Source organism: Periplaneta americana, chromosome 6, assembly GCF_040183065.1.
Source record: "Periplaneta americana isolate PAMFEO1 chromosome 6, P.americana_PAMFEO1_priV1, whole genome shotgun sequence".
Taxonomy (NCBI): domain Eukaryota; kingdom Metazoa; phylum Arthropoda; class Insecta; order Blattodea; family Blattidae; genus Periplaneta; species Periplaneta americana.
In genome coordinates, this window is record NC_091122.1 from 29326429 (window position 1) to 29350855 (window position 24427).

Genomic DNA, 24427 nt, shown 5'->3' on the forward strand with positions numbered 1-24427 from the left:
TAGTTGCGCCCCGAAGAAATCAGGTAGCAGAATGGACATGGCATAGTTGCACCCCGAAGAAATCAGGTAGCAGAATGGACATGGCATAGTTGCACCCCGAAGAAATCAGGTAGCAGAATGGACATGGCATAGTTGCGCCCCGAAGAAATCAGGTAGCAGAAGGACATGGCATAGTTGCGCCCCGAAGAAATCAGGTAGCAGAATGGACATGGCATAGTTGCGTCCCTAAGAAATCAGGTAGCAGAATGAACATGCATAGTTGCGTCCCTAAGAAATCAGGTAGCAGAATGGACATGGCATAGTTGCGTCCCTAAGAAATCAGGTAGCAGAATGGACATGGCATAGTTGCGTCCCTAAGAAATCAGGTAGCGGAATGGACATGGCATAGTTGCGCCCCGAAGAAATCAGGTAGCAGAAGGGACATGGCACAGTTGCGCCCCTAAGAAATCAGGTAGCAGAATGGACATGGCATAGTTGCGCCCCGAAGAAATCAGGTAGCAGAATGGACATGGCATAGTTGCGCCCCGAAGAAATCAGGTAGCAGAATGGACATGGCATAGTTGCGCCCTGAAGAAATCAGGTAGCAGAATGGACATGGCATAGTTACGCCCCGAAGAAATCAGGTAGCAGGATGGACATGGCATAGTTGCGCCCCGATGGACATAGTACACGAAATAAATTATTTTAAAATATTATTATGGTAGCTGCATTGAAATCAGGTAGGCCTAGCATATGATCAATTTTGCTATTTAAAATGACACTTTTTTATCAATCACACACAATAAATGAACTCCATTCTTTGTTTGTACACCGATATCTTAACCCTGCGGTACAGGGTTTCGAAAATTGAAACTTAGAACCATTGTGATTTGTTAACTCTTTACCCTTTTTACTAAACTTAACATTCATTTTAAATTAACCTCACTATTCGCCACAGACGGTGTGAAAATCACTAATAAAATATCAAGACTGCTAAGACCCCGTATTCCAACAGTTCACTCATTTGAATATGTCAGTTAGTAAAGTACTGCCAACTTTATGGTGTTCAATTTTTACAGTGGGCTATCGATAATCACTGCATGAACAATAGAAAAACAGTTAATAAAGTACTGCCAACTTCATGGTGTTCATTTTTACGATAGGCTACCGATAATCGCTACATGAACAGTAGAAAAACAGTTAATAAAGTACTGCAAACTTCATGGTGTTCATTTTTACGGTAGACTACCGATAATCGCTGCATGAACAATAGAAAAACAGTTAATGAAGTACTGCCAACTTCATGGTGTTCATTTTTACGGTAGGCTACCGATAATCGCTGCATGAACAATAGAAAAACAGTTAATAAAGTACTGCCAACTTCATGGTGTTCTTTTTAACGGTATCGATAATGAATATTAAATCGATAAGAAATCAATAAGGCTGGTTGATTACGAGGCTCGAGTTCCCGTAACGTCTTTTTCTCTACCTATTTCATCGGGGCGCAACTATGCCATGCCCATTTTCTCTACCTGATGGTAACGGGGAGCAACTATGCCCATAAAACAGGGACCCTTTTTTATCTGCTGCATCTTACCTGACCGTGGGGCGCAACTATGCGTTGCATCAGTTAACATCACAATTGTTTATATTTTATAAATCTAGAATTTGAGAATGAAGTAATAAAATTATCGCTGCCCGCCGTCACTCATCGGTAGGGATCGGATTATTATGTAATATCAAGGTGTGAAATATGTACATATTTATGTAAGAAAATTAAGCTGAATATGTACCAAAATATTTAAAATCATGAAAATATTTAATATCAATATCTGGCAAGTATTGGATAGGTAAGACTCTCCAGTTGTGGTTTCATAGAGCACCCAGTTTTTTACCGCACACTTGACACATTACTATTTTTCAATCTGTGGTGAAAGCTTCGTCCATTGCAATCCATGATTTTATTTTTGTCGTTAGGGTTGAAGATACAGGGGCCATTTTAGTTAGTTAAAAGCAATAGATAAACTCACTTGCACTTTATACTGTAAGTACTAAAACTAGAGAACTGAGTGAAATGTTTAGCTTTACTGGATTAGGAGAAAATAAGAGACGTGAGTCACATGCATTTTAGCTGCTCCCTGTAAGAAACAAAGTACTGTACCTACTAAAACCTCAAACTATAGGCATTTAAAAACTGTTGTTTGAAAAGTGACATTCCTGTCTCGTTCAGAAGGGTAGGATTATTCCAGCCGAGAACCATACTTTCTAATTGCTTGGAAAATCCCGTTTTCGTATAGGTCTACTAAATTTAAAGTAAAGAGGTCAAGCAATAACCTGAAAAGCTATTTATTATAATGTTTCCACGTCCAATTTCGGCTTTTCCCCTTCAAATTTTTCTAGAGCTCCTTCATTGGAGCAGTGAAACCCGAAGCGAGACAAGTGGCCAACAGGCTTGGAGCTCACATATTCAGCTTCTTTCAGCCCCGAACACTTTGCAAGGACGCGTTTTGCGTACCTTTTAAATTTCTCCTCCCACTTCTCCTCCTTCAATTCAATTCAATTCAATCTTTCCAGTTTGTTCCTTTACTCCAGCTTCTTTTCAAAATTCGGCTACTTTATTGCAGCTCATGCCAGACTTGACACGGGTTTTCCCTGGAAGAATTAGGAAGAGGGTGGGTAAGGTTACAAATTGCATGGGGACGGCTTGTTAAAACATGTGCAGAACAATTATAGTTCAAGACAAATCATGTCGTCCTCGTCGAACTCCACCGCATGAAGGCAACGCTACTTTCTGAGTGATTTTTGCAATGCAAGGTAGTTGTATGAGAAAGGTTGCCTTTTGTTCGCTCATTTATTTATAGTGGGCGGTATGGGGTGAGTGCCTCTACTACTTCCTGGAACTAAGGACGTTATGTTTCGTCTCGAAATATATCCCTTCTTGAGTAGGTAAAAAGGTTTTTTTAAATCTGTGTATTTCAAATTGTAAACTTCCCAGCAGAAGTTCCCCCCCCCCTTTTAAAGAATCAAAAATGAATAAAACCCCTAAATATGTAGATTTATTTAATACCAAGCCATAATATGTAATGTGGGGTAAATTTGTAAAAATATGTAATCTCAAATTTTAATATATTAATGGTAATTACAAGATTCGCAAAGATTTGTTATTTATATACGGTTAGGTTGAAAGGAATATAATACGTAATTACATAAAAACCCGGTCCCTAGTCATCGGAATAGGCTACGTCACTCATCCGTTCCTCACAACCCCGCGTCCTTGACTTGGTAGAGGAGGGGATTTGTATTCAGTGTCTGTGTTACGTGATTGCGTACGGATCATAGAGACGTCATTCAACGCCGGTGGACTTTGGACGGGGAACCAACGCTTTCCCCATGCTTTCCACCCCTCTCTCGCCAATTCTGTATCCCTGGTCTATTTCAATGGTTCCAAAATTTTAAGTGACACGGGCCCCTTGAAGCTCGTATTTTATTTCGGCTGACCTAAAACGTTTTGTATAATTTAGGCTGAGTTAAACATCCTTAATACAGGGTGTTTAAAAAGTGATGGTAAAAATTTATGGATGAGAACTAAATAATACGAAAGAGATACTCGCTCACAACACCATATCACACCTTCCCTTCATTCATTCATTCATTCATTCATTCATTCATTCATTCATTCATTCATTCATTCATTCATTCATTCATTCATTCATTCATTCATTCATTCATTTTATGCCGTAGATCTTACATGAGCAATGAAGCTTTAAGATGTGGAACAAGTGAACATTTTACAATATTACAATTACAATTTTTACAAATTTTTATAGTTTTACAATTTAGTAATTTTCTACAATTTTTACAATTTTGTACAATTTTTTACATTTTTTTTTTTTTTTTTTTTTTTTTTTTTTTTTTTTTGGCGAGATGTAGTGAGATGAGATGAGGTCCGAGGATTCGTCAAAATATTACCCGGCATTTGCCTTTTGGTGGGGGGAAACCTCGGAAAAACCCAACCAGGTAATCAAATCAAAGGGGGGTAATCAAATCAAAGGGGTTGATGCCAAGGACTCGCCATAGACACAGAACATCCTTCTACTCTTCATCTTTCACCGTCTCTACAGCTCATCTCTGGAACTCTCTACCACAGCATGTCAGAGACTGTCGGACATTATCTAGTTTCAAAAATAAACTAAGATTGCACTTTTAAAATTCAGATTCCTTTCAGTTATTATATACCCTTTTCTCTGCAATAGTTTTGTAAAAATATAAATTTCTTTTCCTTCCTTTCTCTTTTTTTTTTGTTGTCTTGATCACCAGATGAATTTATCATCATATCCTTTTTATTGTGGATTTTACTTAATTTTCATATTTTTTCTTCTTTTTTATTATTATTTTTATTACATTCCATTTGTTGTATTCTTATTTACGTTTTCTCTATTAACTATTTGTACTAACCGAGTTGCTTTTATTATATTCCAATCTTTAGATCTGTATTTTACTTTCTTCTTTCTCTTATTGTATTATTTTCATGTTATTTAGTGTCTATTTTTATGCTATTATTTTTTCTTTGTAATATCTTGGCATTCTGTTCCTTACCTTTTTGTTAAATTTTCACTGCTTGTATACTTTGCGACCTGGTAGAGTGTAAGAGAATGTCCTACGGCTTTAACTCTGCTAGTCTAAATAAATAAATAAGTAATTAAGCAAATATGTGAGTAAGTAAATATGTGAGTAAATAAATAAGTAAGCAAGTAAGTAAATAAGTGAGTAAATAAGTAAATAAAATTAAATAAAATAAAATTGAATTGAATTGAAATAAAATAAATTGATTTAAATTGCATTAAATAAATAGGAAGAGAAGAAAAACTTTCTAATAAATAATTTTCTGAGATATTGATGAAAAACTCATTGCCAAATACTTATTGAGATACCCCCGGCACTACCTTTTGGTGCACGAATTAGTTATTTAGAGTTGAACTACGACAAAGTTTATTTACTATATCTTCATACGTATGTACCTTCCTTAGATTGAATAAAATTTAATTCGAAAAATTGGCACTTAGCCCTTTCGAAAGATAAGTCTTTAATTTTGTTACAATCACTAGATGCGTTCAGGAAATATTATAACGCAGAATGTCTTCACAAGCCCTGTGGCTGTGTACAAACATCCCTGTCCCTCTCGGCTGACCTCTCTGCCCTCAGCATATTTTGTACGATGTTTGCATTTCCCCGTCACACGTAACAAACCAGCAAAGGTAGGCCTACACCTACTATTTGTGTTCCCGTGGAAAGTGTTGCCACCTGGTGGATGTAATTGGCGCTGTTCTGATTACTGCACAACCATCTGTCACCGGTGGTCAGACAGATGCAATCCATCTGCTTGTCTTCCGCGGCCCTCACCTCTGTCTCATCTATTGCTATGTCTTAATTCTCCCCACGCGTGAGCTACCAGTTTACACGTGAACGCCATCATCAGCAAGTTCAGGTCTTCGTCCTACATCTTCATTCCCCTGCTGTTCATTGTTTTGGTTCTACTCTTTATTAAGAAAGCCGGTTTTGGGTAAAATGTCTGTTTTCTATAGTCCGGGTCAGCTTACTTCATACCCCAAGTGTGAAACCTAACCATTTTTCCCCCAGTACTGCATATACTAGTGGCATTTTCTTTTGGAAACTTCGTTTTGAATTTCGATACTGACAAATACTACAAATGGGACTGATTTTGTAACTGTTATGTTGGCAGCTGAGACAAAAGTTATCGGTATTGGAGTTCCATGGAATTAAAATTGTATTAGATTTCTGAGCCGGTTAAGGCTGGTTCACAATAAACCGGGAACGAGAACCAGAATGAAAACGAGAAGCAGAGGACATGAATATGAAAATTTTTGATTCACAATAAATCGAGAACGTAGACGACTATGCATATCGATATGTATGTCAATAACGATATGTGAAGTCGATATTACGCATTCTGGTGTTATTTGTGTATAATTGACCAATGGCGTTCTCTCATGAGTACAAGGCAGCCAACATAAACACAGGTTAACCAACTTCGAAATTTCAACTGAAACATTTCATTAGGTACGGGATTATAAATATGCCCATGCATCTTTATTATCACAACCTATTTTAAGTCTACCATAACGTAAAATAATTAGAGGTGAAACATTTGTAATAGAACAAAAATGATCACAACAGTAGTTACTGAATTGGAGCATGAATATTTAGTGTGTAATACAACCAATACAGTAATAATATGATTCGCTTCCGATCGGTGTTCAAAGATGCAGCTATTGAAAGACACGTATTCTCCTTCATTTTCTCATCTTTATACGAGGCGCGTCGCTTATCGTAAACGTGAGAATTTTCCTGAATACTCAATATTAGAATCTCATCAAATAAAACTTGCTCCATGATGCACAGCACAGAACAAAATAATGCATAGGTTATGTCACAGTCTTCTTGCTACAAAATATACGACGACAAAATAGTTTTTAGATGGCAATAGAATGAATCTAGTGGGCTGTGATCGGAAACGTGAACGCCAAAGTTGAAACTTTTCCAACTCTCCGTTCCCGATCCCGGGCTCCAGCAAGCTTTTCGTTAATTGTGAATGCTCACATTTAAATGTACACATTTTAGCAATTCTACCGTTTTCATTTTCGTTCCTGTTCTCGTTTCCGGTTTACTGTGAACCAGCCTTTACTGGAAGCTAGTGAAATTTGAACGTACTAATAATTAATTAATATCAGTATTAATATTAATACATAACAGTTATTTTATGTGTTGCGTTGTGGTTACAATTCAAGACTATAGTCAGGTAGGCTTAAGTGTAAATAAATAAGGTAACCGGGAGTAATAAGGCCCACCTAAGGAATAAAACGTTCTTTCTTTGAAATGGAGACTTTTAGCAGTTTTTAAATAATGGAATAGCATACTTTTATAGTTATCCTATAATATTTTACTTCAAATAAATAATCAAAAACAGGCACATAAATGCTGTGAGCAATGAAAATTAACATCATGTCACTGAGCCTTATATCCTGCTGTGACAGACAATAAGGCCCATAATAAAGAATATAAGTACTGAACACAATTTGGGCATACAAAGTCTTCAGTTTTTTCCTCAGTGAGACCTACACATTCATCGTGCACCCAACATTCACAAGAGACACACACATGTATATCTACAATAATTCTCTTCGCAGGCAGAACACATCCGCGTCTCCTGGATGTTTACAAATCCTGAAGTTTATGGTTCATCCAATGCTCTTTCTGGATTAGGAATTGTCAGTCTTTCGTTTGTTTCAATTCTTGCATAAAAGATTGTGCTTCAGAGATTGAACTTTATAGTTCAGGGACTTCTATGAACTTGTGGGCGTTTCCACATATTTATTTCATGGTCATTATTTCCTGCTCTGTTACTTCGCGCCAATTTTAATTTATGGAGTGCTCATATGCTCATTAGCGAAAGTTTCATGGTAGCCCCAAACTTTTTAATGTTTGTACAGTAACGTACATTATTATACTAATAACACATAGTAAAACGATTAAATATCAACTTAATTTTGCAGAATTTTATAATGAAAGCAGAAATAATCACACATAACTTGTTGCCACCAGTCAGCTACAAACAAGAACGAGAATCTAATTTCTTTATACCTCACTCGAATGCAGGAAGAAATAGGTCTTAAGAGCTGTTGCCTTATAACAAGCTGGGCCTTAATATCCACAGGTACCTTATAACATACTTGGGTATGATAATGCAGTTGGGTGATCGATAGAAATATCATTTGACATTTTAATTAATTCCTTTCATGCAATTTTGATATATATTTTATAAACAAAATAACACATTTATTAATATGAATATACATTTATAAATATGAAATTAACTATCTTCTTTTCTCTAATTATTTAGTATAAATACCGGTTTGTAATTTATAGTACATAACTGCAAATAGATATAAATTTGAACACTAATTAAATACAAAATATAGGCTAACATAAACCTAGTTTGTTTTACGTTATTTGAAGAAAATTGATCCATTCCTTTTATATCTTAATTCTGGTTTGGCAGGGATCAGTTTCCCAATTGCTTCTTTGGATTTTTTCCGAAACACTTTATAAAACAACAATTTCTTTGTATAAATTTCATTCCATGATTATTTAATCTATCGATTAATTGTTGAATGATCTCGATTTTTTCCATGAATGGTAGGTATCGAGTGCTTGAATGGTAGACTCTGAACTAACATAATATGTTCATTTTAATATCATATAAAATAAAAAAATAAATTTCAACAAAGTGTGAAATAAAATATTGTATGTTACAAGGAAGAAAATGTTTCACGTATTCGTGATATCTATGATGTTGATATCTCGGAAGATATTAATTTTAGGGCCCGTGTTTATTATACTTCCTTTTCTTGTTTTGATGAATACTACCACCTTTCGAAACGTTGAATGCTTTTTATAACACCCTGTATATAGCTTTGAAGGCATTACTTTTGACCCTATGTTTACTAGAAGTGGATGAATGTGTGATTGGATTGGCAGTGAAAGCTGGATAAGCCTATAGATATTTAGGCTTCTGATGTGGACTCATTCTATTATCTATAGATTTCTACGTAGATGAGAAATGACGTAAAAACTTCGCCTGGAGTTCTCTGTCACTGACATGGTTTTTATGTGCCGTAAATATGCTACATAGGTCTACTTCTGTCTTAGAGGAAGCCATGCTGAGGATTGTATCGTATCGTCCTTTAAAGTCCATCCTCCTACACCGGGTTTCAAAAAGGAAGTCTTAGATCCAACGGTTAGCATATTAAACACAAGACCAACGTTAATTAAAAGTGTAAAGTGTGATTTTTATGTATTGTAGTATATATATGATCAAATTTCATAGTCTGTAATTTTTTTTCTGTCCGCCCTGCACTATCACCTTTAATTTTTAACTTCGCACTAGAATATTCCATTAGGAAAGTTCAGGATAGCACAGATGGTTTGGAATTGAACGGGTTACATCAGCTTCTTGTCTATGCGGATGACGTGAATATGTTAGGAGAAAATCCACAAACGATTAGGGAGAACACGGAAATTTTACTTGAAGCAAGTAAAGCGATAGGGTTGGAAGTAAATCCCGAAAAGACGAAGTATATGATTATGACTCGTGACCAGAATATTGTACGAAATGGAAATATAAAAATTGAAGATTTATCCTTCGAAGAGGTGGAAAAATTCAAATATCTTGGAGCAACAGTAACAAATATAAATGACAGTCTGGAGGAAATTAAACGAAGAATAAATATGGGAAATGCCTGTTATTATTCGGTTGAGAAGATTTTGTCATCTAGTCTGCTGTCAAAAAATCTGAAAGTTAGAATTTATAAAACAGTTATATTACCGGATGTTCTGTATGGTTGTGAAACTTGGACTCTCACTTTGAGAGAGGAACAGAGGCTAAGTGTGTTTGAGAATAAGGTTCTTAGGAAAATATTTGGGGCTAAGAGGGATGAAGTAACAGGAGAATGGAGAAAGTTACACAACGCAGAGCTGCACGCATTGTATACTTCACCTGACATAATTAGGAACATAAAATCCAGACTTTTGAGATGGGCAGGGCATGTAGCACGTATGGGCGAATGCAGAAATGCATATAGAGTGTTAATTGGGTGGCCGGAGGGAAAAAGACCTTTGGGGAGGCCGAGACGTAGATGGGAAGATAATATTAAAATAGATTTGTGGGAGGTGGGATATGATGGTAGAGACTGGATTAATCTTGCTCAGGATAGGGACCAATGGCGGGCTTATGTGAAGGCGGCAATGAACCTCCGGGTTCCTTAAAAGCCAGTAAGTAAGTAAGTAAGTAAGTACGCCATGTATAGATTTGTTTTTCTTTATTAATTACTGTAAAGAATTTTTGTGCACACTAATTCATACTATGACTTGATTTACTTAAAACTGCAGCGATAATAAAATAAATATGAATTATTTTAAACTTTTAAAATATAACTGTCCCTTTTGTCTGGCTACGTAATTACATGTGGTGTCACTGTCAGAGTTCAAACGCAATTGCAGGTAGGCGACTTATTGTTAATTACGTTTTTGGACTAATTCATTTGCGACGAATATTTCCTCATGTAAATATAATTGCTCTCTGTCCACTTGAATACCATGGAAATATAAGTTAAATGCATTTTCCAAATCTAACAATAGAGCACGAGTCCCGTGACACGCGTTGAAGTATCAATATCCACGTCGCATTGAGTCCATTACTGTGTTTACTGCTTCACTTGCGAACTTTACATAAATAACTACTGATGCAAGTAACTACCAATGAAAGAGCGCCGGGATATCAATTGTACATCCATTACATCGAAATAATAGCTGGTATTTTTTGCACTCTTGGGCTTTCTATTGTCTGACGTTATAAACAATTGCAGTTTGTTCCAGCGGTTATGGTAAAAATGCCTAATGGAACGTTGGAAATATTCTCCATTATGAAAATGAACCGTCTCCATTGTGCGTTGTATTATGGTAGCGATATTTACGCTAGAATATTGTTAGAGTAAATATTTATCACGGAAATGAATGACTGTACAACCCACGCTTCACGGAGTTACAATGAAACTCTGGCCTTCCGAAGAACTGTACATAATTACAATATATCACAAGATTTTTCACTATTTGGGATATTTATTTATTTATTTATTTATTTTTAGTTGATTATTTAACGATGCTACATCAACTACTATGTTATTTAGCGTCAATGAGATTGGTGATAGCGAGATGGTATTTGGCGAGATGAGGCCGAGGATTCGCCATAGATTACCTGGCATTCACCTTACGGTTGGGGAAAACCTCTGAAAAAAACCAACCAGGTAATCATCCCAAGCGGGGATCGAACCTGCGCCCGAATGCAACTTCAGATCGGCAGGCAAGCGCCTTAACCGACTGAGCCACGCCGGTGGCTTTATTTATTTATTTATTTATTTATTTATTTATTTATTTATTTCTATATTTCTCTCTTTCTTTCTTTCTTTCTTTCTTTCTTTCTTTCTTCATTTATTTATTTATTTATTTATTTATTTATTTATTCATTTCTATATTTCTCTCTTTCTTTCTTTCTTTCTTTCTTTCTTCATTTCTTTATTTCTCTCTTTATTTATTTATTCATTTCTATATTTCTCTCTTTCTTTCTTTCTTTCTTTCTTTCTTTCTCCCTTTCTTTCTTTCTTTCTTCATTTCTTTATTTCTGTCTTTATTTATTTATTTATTTATTTATTTATTCTTTATTTACTTCCTTTTTTCTTTATTTCTTCCTTTCTTTCGTTCGTTCTTCCTTTCTTTATTTCTTTCTTTATTTATATCTTTCTTTCTTCCTTTCCTTCTTTCTTTCTTTATTTCTTTATTATTTTATTTATTTATGTATGTATGTATTTATTTATTTGTTTATTTATTTATTTAATTATTTATTTATTTGTTTCTTCCTTTCTTTCTTTCTTTCTTTCTTTCTTTCTTTCTTTCTTTCTTTCTTTCTTATCAATCGTGTCTGAATATGGCGGATTTGATGCATTCCACATCGAATACAAATCTATATTTATGTAACGAGTTCGGGACTATCAGTCTAATATTGCACTCGGCGAAGATTCTCTTGCGAATACTGAATCGACGTTTTATTCTAAGGTGGAAGAACAGTTGGAAAAAGAGCAGTTTGGCTTCAGGAAGGGAAAAGGTACGAGAGATGCAATTGGACTGCTACGGACAATCGACGAAAGACATCTAGAGAAGAATAAAGAAGTGTAAGAGTATGTCGTATTTGTGGACCTAGAAAAGATTTTTGACAGAGTGGATTGGAATAAACTGATGGGGATCCTAAAGAAAATTGGCGTGGATTGGAAACAGAGAAGGCTGTTCAGTAATCTTTATATGAAACAACGAGTGAAAGTCAGGATAAGTGAAGAAATATCAGAAGGAAGTGAAATAGTGAGAGGAGTACGTCAAGGATGTTTTTTATCACCTACCCTGCTCAACATCTACTTGGAGGATTTAGTAAATAACTGTTTCCAGAACATCGGAGGAGTGATAGTAGAAGGAAGAAGAATAAAGTGCATAAGATTTCTTGATAATATGGCGTTGTTAGCAGAAGAGGAAATTATACTTAGGGATATGCTACTGGAGCTAAATGACAGCTGTGAGCAGTATGCGATGAAGATAAATAAATGCAAATAACATGAAGAGCATGGTCATAGGAAGAAAAATATAGAAGATAAACTTGCCAATTCTAAATGAGGCAGTAGAGCAAGTGGACAGCTTCAAATACTTGAGGTGTAGAGGAGACTGTTGTACCTTTAAACACTTTTCACATTTTATTTTTTTCTTTAATTTAGGGAAATAAAATGTTTTAAATGTTAAAAAGCTTGAAATAATTATAGAAGATTCCTTTACAACTTTCTGTATGTATTTTCCTGTTCTACACATCTATTAAGGATGGAAAAAATAAAATGAAGGGATATGTAATGTGTTCCAAAGGTACAACAGGTTCTTGTACCTTGGAACATACCTTCTTGTAAATTGGAACACATGGAATGTAGGTGGGAATATAGCTGTAATAACTGACAATCATATTTAAAATGCATTTGCCATTATAAACCAGAGCAGGCTTCTCTAATTGAGATTTCATTTAGAGCAGGAGCAATAACTGCTTCAACAGCTTTCTTCAAGGCATCCGGTTCAATTGGGGGCCTCTTAACTCCAGATTTACTTCGTGACATGATCTTAAAATAAAAGAAAACCAAAAACCGAAAGTATCGTGTATCTTGGAACATATTCCATGGTACAAGTTGTTTTGTGTTCAAAGGTACAAGACGGTGCACATCTAAACAATTATGACTCCCAAAAGTATAGACTCGAATAAATCATGGAAATTAATATATGTTATTGCTCACCAGATGATAGGGAACACACTGTATTTGATGGATAGTAACAAATACAATCCGGTTTTGCGTTAGAAAACATATGTCAATGAACGAAATGTTTACTTTTGGTACTAAAAAAATATTTTATCCATAGAGCTCACACTTTGCAATAAATCAAACCGAAACTACGACCAGAGGTACTTAGCGGCTTTCTCTACAATCTACTTCAGTTTGAGTTCTCTAGGTAGCAGCAAAAATTAAAAAACTAAGAATGTTCAAAGGTACACTATGCTAAAGGTACAACAGTCTCCCCTACTGTAAGCAGTAACATTAGCTGCTGCCAGGAAGTCAAAAGGAGGACAGCAATCGCAAAGAAAGCTTTCAGTAGCAAAAGGAGCATCTTCTGCGGACCTCTGGAAAAAGAACTAAGGAAGAAGTGCTTTGTTTGGAGTGTGACATTGTATGGGGTAGAAAAATTGACATTACGACGAAGTGAAGAGAAGCGATTAGAAGTATTTGAAATGTGGATATGGAGAAAAATGGAGCATGTGAAATGGACAGAGTATGAAACGAAGTAGTGTTGGAAAGGGTGGATGAAGAAAATCTGATCAGGAAGAGGAAAAGGAATTGGCTGGGTCATTGACTGAGAAGAAACTGCCTACTGAAGGATGCACTGGAAGTAATGGTGAACGGGAGAAAAGTTCGTGGCAGAAGAAGACATCAAATGATAGACAACATTAATATATATGTATCATAACAGCAGAATAAGAGAAGGGCGAAAAAGAGGGTAGATTACAAAATGCTGGCTTTGCAGTGAAAGATCTGCCGAAAAGTGTGAACGTAAGAGTGGGAGCATGGACGTTATAACGTAGCAATGATTTGAATGGTAACAAGAGCAATTCAGAACGCCGTGTTGTGTAGGCAACTTCTCCGACGCAGCGATGTAGCGTGTAAAATGATATTAAGGCGTCTCATCTTTTAACTAGAAACCCTCAGTTTGTAGATTATATTTTTTCATGCCTTGTTGACGGTCTTCCTTAAAATAGCTAAATACTCATATGGTACAATTCAGATGTGTTCATACTGGTCTTGTTGATCGATTAAAATAATTAATCGATTAACTATTTGAATTTAATCGATTAATCGATAGATTAATCGACTTTAAATTAATTTGAAAAATGCTTTAATGTAATGTAATACACAATTATTATTAATATTTGAGGAGAAAAATTCGCTCCGGCGCTGGGGATCGAACCCGGGAACCAACTACGTACCACTCTGACCACTGAGCTACGCCGAATTCAATTGAAGGAGGAGAATTCGGTCCGGTGCTGTGGATTGAATTCGGCGTAGCTCAGTGGTCAGAGCGCTTGGTACGTAGAACCAAGGACCCGGGTTCGGTCCCCGGCGCCGGAGCGAATTTTTCTCCTCAAATATTAATTGTCAATATTACAGATATTATTCTGTATGACAAATTAATAAATCTATAATATTCTCATAGCTAGCAGTGCATATGTCCGTACAGATTACTGTGCACTTAACTGCGGATTCCCGGCCAAACAAGTCACTCAACTGAGTGCGCTCCTAGTATAATGGCAGTTGACATTGATATAATATACGTCAACATATATATGCCTAACTTGGAGTCAGGCCATAAAGGGAAACATTGAAGGAGGAGAATTCGATCCGGTGCTGTGGATTGAATTCGGCGTAGCTCAGTGATCAGAGTGCTTGGTACGTAGAACCAAGGACCCGGGTTCGGTCCCCGGCGCCGGAGCGAATTTTTCTCCTCAAATATTAATTGTCAATATTACAGATATCATTCTGTAGGACAAATTAATAAATCTATAATAGCCCTATACAATTATTATTGTTAAATTTAACTTGTGTTCGGTGATAAGCATAAGTATTAAATGTTGTACATCTGTATATATTGTATCGTTATATTAAAAAACAACTATTTTAGTTATTTACTAACATATTTATTATGAGGCTTATAATTTATTGAGTCAATTTCTCGGGGAATTTTTGAAACAAACATAAATACGAAAAAGTATGAAGACCAGGCAGAACAAACCTTCTGTGAATATTGTGATTAAAATGAAGCATAGCTGTTACACCTTGCTGTTTTGCACATACGTCCATATGACATTTTTTCACTGTTTTATATGTAGAACCGCGTCACAGAGTCTGTTGTATCTCTATTTAAAAAGACATTCTGTACAGACGCATTTTTGTGCAATCCTCTGTGTTGTTATTCCGATATTAAATACATTTCGTACAAAAGCATTTTAGCTTCAGCGAACTCCTGGGGTATTCCACTGACAGACGTAATGATTCAGTTCCAGAGAGCAAATCAAATAAATACGTGGTAACGTCAGGTGGCCTACACATGTTAACAAAGAACACTCCCTGTCCACAGATCGCATCGGAATAAACAGCTGTGTAGCTCACAGCTATCCGTTCGACCGGTCTCGCTTACCTCCATCTCTCTTTCGGAAACGTATGCAAGAAAAACACTTGACGAACGATAGAAACGTATGCTGTTTCTCTTGGTACCTTAAATGGAGGTTTTACTTGGAAGCCTGTTCTTTGTTGACATCGCTTCTTACACTTCTAGGAAGAATGGGCGCTGTCGGTCGGATTTAAGCTCGCGATTTTCAGACCTTTAGAAGTCATAGTAAAACCGACAATCGAAGGTCGTTATAAGCAGTCCTCTTCGATATGATACTTACTTACTTACTTACTTATCACTTACGGCTTTTACAGAACTCGAAGGTTCATTGCCGCCCTCACATAAGCCCGCCATCGGTCCCTATCCTGAGAAAGGTTAATCCAGTCTCTACCATCGTATCCCACATAATCGGATTCACATTTATATGTACTTTCTCCCTTACTTACTTATTTACTTACTTACTTACTTCCTTACTTACTTACTTACCACTTACTTATTTACGGCTTTTACAGAACTCGAAGGTTCATTGCCGACCTCACATAAGCCCGCCATCGGTCCCTATCCTGAGGAAGGTTAATCCAGTCTCTACCATCGTATCCCACATAATCGTATTCACATTTATATGTACTTTCTCCCTTACTTACTTCCTTACTTACTTATCACTTACTTATTTACGGCTTTTACTGAACTCGAAGGTTCATTGCCGACCTCACATAAGCCCGCCATCGGTCCCTATCCTGAGGAAGGTTAATCCAGTCTCTACCATCGTATCCCACATAATCGTATTCACATTTGTATGTACTTTCTCCCTTACTTACTTCCTTACTTACTTATCACTTACTTATTTACGGCTTTTACAGAACTCGAAGATTCATTGCCGCCCTCACGTAAGCCCGCCATCGGTCCCTATCCTGAGGAAGGTTAATCCAGTCTCTACCATCGTATCCCACATAATCGTATTCATATTTATATGTACTTTCTCCCTTACTTACTTACTTACTTATCACTTACTTATTTACGGCTTTTACTGAACTCGAAGGTTCATTGCCGACCTCACATAAGCCCGCCATCGGTCCCTATCCTGAGGAAGGTTAATCCAGTCTCTACCATCGTATTCCACATAATCGTATTCACATTTGTATGTACTTTCTCCCTTACTTACTTACTTACTTACCTACTCACTTACTTACTTACTTACTTATCACTTACTTATTTACGGATTTTACAGAACTCGAAGGTTCATTGCCGCCCTCACATAAGCCCGCCATCGGTCCCTATCCTGAGCAAGATCAATCCAGTCTCTATCATCATATCCCACCTCCCTCAAATCCATTTTAATATTATCCTTCCATCTATGTCTCGGCCTCCCCAAAGGTCTTTTTCCCTCCACCCTCCCAACTAATAATCTATATGCATTTCTGGATTCACCCATACGAGCTACATGTCCTGCCCATCTCAAACGTCTGGATTTAATGTTCCTAATTATGTCAGGTGAAGAATACAATGAGTGCAGTTCTGCGTTGTGTAACTTTCTCCATTCTCCTGTAACTTCATCCCTCTTAGCCCCAAATATTTTCATAAGAACCTTATTCTGAAACACCCTTAATCTCTGTTCCTCTCTCAAAGTGAGAGTCCAAGTTTCACAACCATACAGAACAATCGATAATATAACTGTTTTATAAATTCTAACTTTCAGCTTTTTTGAGAGCAGACTGGATGACAAAAGCTTCTCAACCGAATAATAACAGGCACTGCCCATATTTATTCTGCGTTTAATTTTCTCCCGAGTGAATTTTAGAAAGTGCAGGACCTATCTTACACAGGGTGATACACGAGGATTTACCGCCCCTTACGGAGCTTATTTCCTCGTGAATCACCCTGTATAATACGAATATTTATTTTCAGTCAATGACTTTACTATTAATATATGTAAGGTGCAAGTCCTTACATTACATGATTTAATATTGTATGAACGTTTTCGTCGGTTTCATACCAACATCATCAGATACAACATTCTATATAGCAATATCATCACTACAGTCGAGCCGTTCTTATTTCCGGCAGCAAATCACACGACAGCTTCTGGTCAGCTGACACGCTGCTTCACTGGCAGTGGTTGTCGTCAAGGTTATGCAGACGACATACCGCTTCCCGCTCACGGTGGATGTTACTGCGTTGTCAAGTCTACCCTTGTACTCTTAACGAAGTTTTAGCACATGTCTAGTCTTAAACATCGAACGAAAAATTATTTCCTACGATAAATAATTAGTAATATATGAATACATAATATTATATATTATTGTTATTGTTGATCCTAGCATCCCAGGACACAGAAGACTTACCATGTTGTGCTATAATTGGTTTTTCCGACCATTTGAAGTAACGATTTTCGTAAATACAGAAGCAATATTAGAAATTACTAAAATGGGAGAAAGCTGTAAAATGTAATAAATAAACATTTTTTATGTGAATGAATAACTAAAACCACACAACCTGTAAATTAAGTAAAATATGTTAGTATTAAAAATTTTGTCATGATAAGTCATTGCTACATAAAAAAAATTACACGAAGAACCTTGCCTAACGGTATTGTTCAATTTAGAGGTGCTACGCCTAGATCGCTACAATCATTGTTAGTTCCTGCCGCCGCCATAGTTCTCAGTTTATTTTCTTCTTTGCCGGATTGTCCGTACTTCTCTGTCGTTATTTGAGAAACCGTGAACTTGTTCACATCACACGCATCAGCTGTTCTTTGCACCACTTGCATTAAAGGCAATAAACTATTCTTATTTTACGTTCATTTTCGAAATAATCTCTAACGCTAAGAATCATTTCTCTGCTTTGCGAATTGCTGGTCTTCCGACTCCTCCGCGGCATTGTGATGCTGAAAACTCAGCGATAACACAGCACTAACAACAATACCGACTTATTTGTTCGACAACCAGCTATTAGAACTGCGTCCGTTCACTATTGGCTTGACAGAGATTTAGCAACACCGCTATTGCCTACCTTCTTCGCGCCAAAAGTCGAGAAGGCGTGGCCACGCCGGAAATAAGAACGGCTCGACTGTAACAGGTACATATGTCTCTACAAACCAAAATACAATATATATTAATAAGCATACAATATGATAAAACCCAACATAATTAGGACATAAATGTGTCTTTCCTGTGTGACTACACCCTGCTGTCAAATGAATTAAAAGCGCACGTGTGATTACAATACTTATACAAATATACTTGCAGGTCTTCACTGATAAAATAATAAAAATAAAATGAAATATGTGTACTATATTGTGTGAAGAGATGCATTACAGTCTTTGAACTATGTTAACTGATTTGTTCATGCCTGCATTCTTGTTTTATCATTACTGAACGTCTTTTCACCTTCTAAATGTATGTACGCCATAATATATAGACTGAGGTTGTCCCTTGAGTCTAATTATTCAAAGCTGTTATGGATATCATTTGTATCTGACAATATATTTTAATATTAGGTTGTCTTAAGATGTTGAATTGCGGCATATATATACTTGAACGTGCATTATGAGCGGTGATGTTCTTCAATATAGTTAATTTACGGACGGTATCAAATACTGCAGTTGTTGTGGATTATTATAGTAAGGTGAATGTCAGCGTTCAAGTTTAGTTGTACATGAGCGTGTGTATTCCTTGGATGTTGGTAGTATGGAGGCTATGTGAAGACCCTGTATAAACCAAAGTCTATCATATAAATCATTCATGAACTAAATTTTATAAATCAATTAAAATTACAGGAATATTTTAGAATGTTTAGATAAACATGATAAAATTTTGATAATAACTGCCTCCCATTGGAGGTAGCCCAGAAGGACTCAGCATACTCTCCTACATGAATTTTACAATATTAAATGTTTACATAAATTTTGTAGAAGAAAATTGAAATAAACATATATGAATTATAAAGTGAAGAAAAAAAATTAAACAGAGTGAATATGATGACTCAGAATTTGGCAAGAGCGTTTCAAAACTGAAGTTATGATGTCAGCAGTAAGTGTCAGTGGTAGTTCAAAAGTCTTCTTGAAGCTTTCACAGAACTTGGGAATCACACCACGAGCTCCAATAAGAAGACCAATCACCTCAATGTCTTCAAGCTGGTATTTTGCTTTAAAGTAATCAACTGTTGGCAGATAAATGTTGATCTTTTCTTGATTGACATCCTCCGGCTGGCTACTCCCCGTTTCAATCCTTATGGTAGGATCAATTATATATCCTTTCTAGATGTCAATACATCTAGAGGAGCCATTAGTAGCAAGGCAAAGAACTTCCTCTTCTACTATCCAAGACTTTTTTCTTAAAGTATTTGCAATTAAGGATCGAACATGATGGTGTCTGGCATTTCGGAGAAGTAAACCCCTGTTACACTGACTTTGGACGTGGGCAAGGGTTTCAGTCTCCCGGCAGCCATGTCTGCACCGGGATCCGTCCAAAGAGCGACCAGGTACTCCTCTAACTGCTGCTAAATTGGCATTCATTTTGAGGCAGGTTACCCATTCAGATGTAGATACTCCAGACTTATTAAAAATCCAGGCGTTGGCTTTAGGTACTTGGCTGTACAATTCTACACCTCTGCCTCTTCCAGGCATTACTTTCCAAGATTCGAATTCTGCATTTCTTAATTCCTCTCTTAATTTCCTAGTCACAGATTTACGAAGTTCAACTGGAGAAGGGAGACTTAGATGTTGACAGGAAGAATTAAGTTCAGACATCAAAGGTCGCATACTATTTACATAAGGATTTTCATTTTATATTAAAGTGATGCAGATGTTGCAGTGTTGCAAGAACGCTTCCCATAATGCTCTGACTAGTCCCAAACCTCTGTATTTTTTGCTTGCATATAACATACTAGTAGGTGTATCAGATGGCAACATAAGCATTTGTTTAACAGAACTACGGATTAACTTGTCAGTATCTTCTAAGAATGTTCCTGATGGATAGGAGCCATTTGTAATGGGTAGATCAATTTAGGCCATATATACTGGTTAACAATGTTGTAGCTACAATATCTTCTTCCTGTAAATTTGCACATTTCTAATTTGTACGTTCATGAAATAGACCCTTGTCCTACTTGATACACAAATATACTTTCTGTGGAATCTTATATAGGTACTTTCATATCAACATATAGCTACAAATTCCAAATTTCTACGAAGCTAGACAACCTCCAGTTAGCCTGAGGGCAGCTCAAGGAGCACACGGGTTGCAGATGTACAATAGAAATGTCTATTTCAGCGATGTCCATCACATACCGGGAATATATCGTACATTCTTTTGAGAAGGAAGAAGAGTATAAAAAGACAGCGATATAAACGTTGGAATTCTCGTCGTTTGGAGGCAGTCGGCGTTCGTCTGGTCAGATCAATACTCAAGTCTGTTGGAAGAGATGTCTTCTGTACATGCAATGGCAGCAACCAGCTACCGTATTTTGGCGCCCTGTCCCCACCTGTACTCTGCTTCTTCGTAGGCCAAGTGTAGAAGCCGCAGGATCTTGACAAAACCTTGTTGCTAGGAGACGGAACGTTCCCAGAATAAGAATTCTCATTTTCTCCCCTCAGCGAACGCTTCTTAGAGGATAAGTTCAGTCCCTGTACGAAAACTAAATTCATTCCGTCTTATGGTGGTGCACTTGAGGGTAATTTTAATGTGATTAAATTTATCCAAGAAGAATCAACTGGAATAACAATTGAAATGTAGAATTAACTCCCTCTTTGGAGACATGGAATGACTGAGATACAAGCTTACCATGCAAATAAACTGTACTGTGCTAAGTAGTTATACAAACATTTAAAACTTCTTCAGTCGTAGAAGTTATTTCACTTTATTGCAATGTAGGAATAATTTTTCTTTTGGAACCAGGTAGAGTTGTGGAACGGGATAATTATGGAATAGTACATTATGCAACGAGCCTATAATGGTAGTAATTAAGACGCGAGTATGTTTATGAAACAAGCGCAAGCGAGTTTCATAATTTTCATACGAGCGTCTTAATTACCATTATAGGCAAGTTTCATACGACTTTTTATCCTCGGCCATATTTCTAACTTGAAATTATTCATAAATATTCATGTTATTATCATGTGAGTGAGGAACGGAACTGACCTTGTGCAATAGCCTACCTCATAAATTGTGAGATGTGCGCAGACGCGAAAGTATTGATTTTTTCCGAGAAACAAAGTCGACGACCTTGATATAATCTAGAGAGTAATATAAACATTAATCTTGATATAACCTTGAAACTGAATTCGACATTGAAAAACGAGATGACAAATTGAATTTATTTGAATATTACTTATAATTAACGCTAATTATTATAGTAACAGAACATAACCTTCTGCGACAGTATTGGGTTTCCAGCCTCCGTGACGTTTCGCTAGTTGTCTTTCGATTGCATATCCGAGAATAATCGATACTTGCGCTTTCATATTGCTACAATGGCGTATTCTGATTGGTTGAAGAACTGAACTTTAATGAATAGGTGTATTTTAACAAGGTCCATTAAAGGGCTGCTAGCAGGTGTATAATTACTACATTTCGGCATGGTCGAGCATAAGTGTTATTTATGGAATTTTACGTAAAATAACGCTTTTGTTAGTTACTGTATATATTTAATATCTAGGGAGAAAGTACATTTTGCATTCGACAGTAATGGAGAAAAAATGGGAGTATAAGGTTACAGTGCATCAATTATTCATAGATTTCAAAAAGGTATATGACTCGGTTAAGAGAGAAGTTTTATATGATATTCTTATTGAATTTGGTATTTCCAAGAAACTAGTTCGATTAATTAAAATGTGTCTTAGTGAAACTTACAGCAGAGTCCGTATAGGTCAGTTTCTGTCAGATGCGTTTCCAATTCACTGCGGGCTAAAGCAAGGAGATGCACTATCACCTTTACTTTTTAACTTTGCTCTAGAGTATGCCATTAGGAAAGTCCAGGATAACAGAGAGGATTTGGAATTGAACGGGTTACATCAGCTGCTTCTCTATGCGGATGACGTGAATATGTTAGGAGAAAATCCACAAACGATTAGAGAAAACACGGGAATTTTACTTGAAGCAAGTAAAGAGATAGGGTTGGAAGTAAATCCCGAAAAAACAAAGTATATGATTATGTCTCGTGACGAGAATATTGTACGAAATGTAAACATAAAAATTGGAAATTTATCCTTTGAAGAGGTGGAAAAATTCAAATACCTGGGAGCAACAGTACTGTAACAAATATAAACAATACTCGGGAGGGAATTAAACACAGAATAAATATTGGAAATGCCTGTTATTATTCGGTTGAGAAGCTTTTATCATCCAGTCTGTTGTCAAAAAATCTGAAAGTTAGAATTTATAAAACAGTTATATTACCGGTTGTTCTTTACGGTTTTGAAACTTGGACTCTCACTTTGAGAGAGGAACATAGGTTAAGGGTGTTTGAGAATAAGGAAAATATTTGGGGCTAAGGGGGATGAAGTTACAGGAGAATGGAGAAAGTTATACAACACAGAACTGCACGCATTGTATTCTTCACCTGACATAATTAGGAACATTACATCCAGACGTTTGAGATGGGCAGGACATGTAGCACGTATGGGCGAATCCAGAAATGCATTTAGACTGTTAGTTGGGAGGCCGGAGGGCAAAAGACCTTTGGAGAGGCCGAGACGTAGATGGGAAGATAATATTAAAATGGATTTGAGGGAGGTGGGATATGATGATAGAGACTGGATTGATCTTGCTCAGGATAGGGACCTATGGCCTATGTGAGGGCGGCAATGAACCTTCAGGTTCCTTAAAAGCCAGTAAGTAAGTAATTAAGTAAGGGAGAAAGTACATTTAAATGTGAATACGATTATAAGCCATTTTTCTTTAATACTGTACCGCATCTTGCAATGCAGGCAAAGTTGTAGAAAAAGGGCTGTAACAAGGAAATGCAAGATTTCCGGAGCAATGTTCATATAACATTTTGCATTCTCTATGTGAGAGGAATATACCTCTAAATATGTGGCATACATTTTAGTTACACTCTGTATATAACTGTTAATATTTTCTATTGAACGAACAGAAGTAAAACAAGAACATTATCACTATCGACATCATTACTCCAGATGTGAATTCCGTAACATAAGATAATATTAAAAAAAGAAAAAAGTATGCATTTCTGAGAGAATCTCTAGTTAACGAAGTTTTACACTTGAAAGACGAATACATACAGATTTTAATTACGCGATATAACCGCTGTATACTCTCTTCTGTCGGGAAATAAAACGGTAAGGTAGAAATTTAAGGAAATCTTAGACTAGATGCCAAAGCTTTGCGATATTTAAGCAGGAATTTTATATCTTGTTAGAATTTATTTGTAAATGATCAGTAAACGTTACTTAGTAGCTACTATTTTTTTTTTAATAATCACACTTTTATGTGAGAAGTCTTTCTGACTGATATATTTTCAAATTGAAATTTGTATCTTAATTTTAAAAGGCAGTATGCCAAATTTATTACTTTGAAATTTATGTTAATGTATCACAAACATACAATATAAAATTCCATGATTTAAATTTCGGAAGCTCTGTATTGTCGATATGGTTACACCTGCCGTTTCTGTTTGACAGAGAAAGCACCATGCGTAAGTTCACACTGTAGAGTAGTGCGCGCAACAATGGACCAAGTGCCTGCAGTAGAGGTAAGCTGTTAGTAATGACGTCACAATGCCGGAACCAGAACTGACGGTGGACCCACATAGCACTGTGGTCAGTGCATTCTCGAGAGCCTTCGCACGACAGAACAATCAGTTCGAAAGAGGTGAGTTAAAAATACATACATATCTATTTACTTTGGTCCTGGGAAGGCTCAAACGGCAATGGCTTCTAATAGGTGAAAGAACTGAACTTCTGTCTCATACTGTACTTTCTTTATTCTGTAATCTCTGCTGTAACAAACTAAGGAATGCGGTACCGGTAACTTACATATTAAGTAAGAAACATTTTCTTAGATATTTTACTAATAATTTATAATTCTAACAAAGTGATAATGACAAATGAATCAAACTA

General features: G+C 36.4%; 1 protein-coding gene across 3 annotated transcripts in view; it reads left to right on the forward strand.

Annotated features, from left to right (window-relative positions):
- The window catches only part of Liprin-gamma (liprin protein kazrin), a 717975-nt gene that overhangs the window by 334617 nt on the left and 358931 nt on the right, over nt 1-24427 (forward strand). For all 3 annotated transcript variants that reach the window (XM_069827796.1, XM_069827797.1, XM_069827798.1), the window contains exon 3: nt 23990-24179. In XM_069827796.1, coding sequence (XP_069683897.1) covers nt 24086-24179 — 94 coding nt within the window. In that variant the 5' untranslated portion in view covers nt 23990-24085. The remainder of the gene's footprint in view (nt 1-23989; nt 24180-24427) is intronic.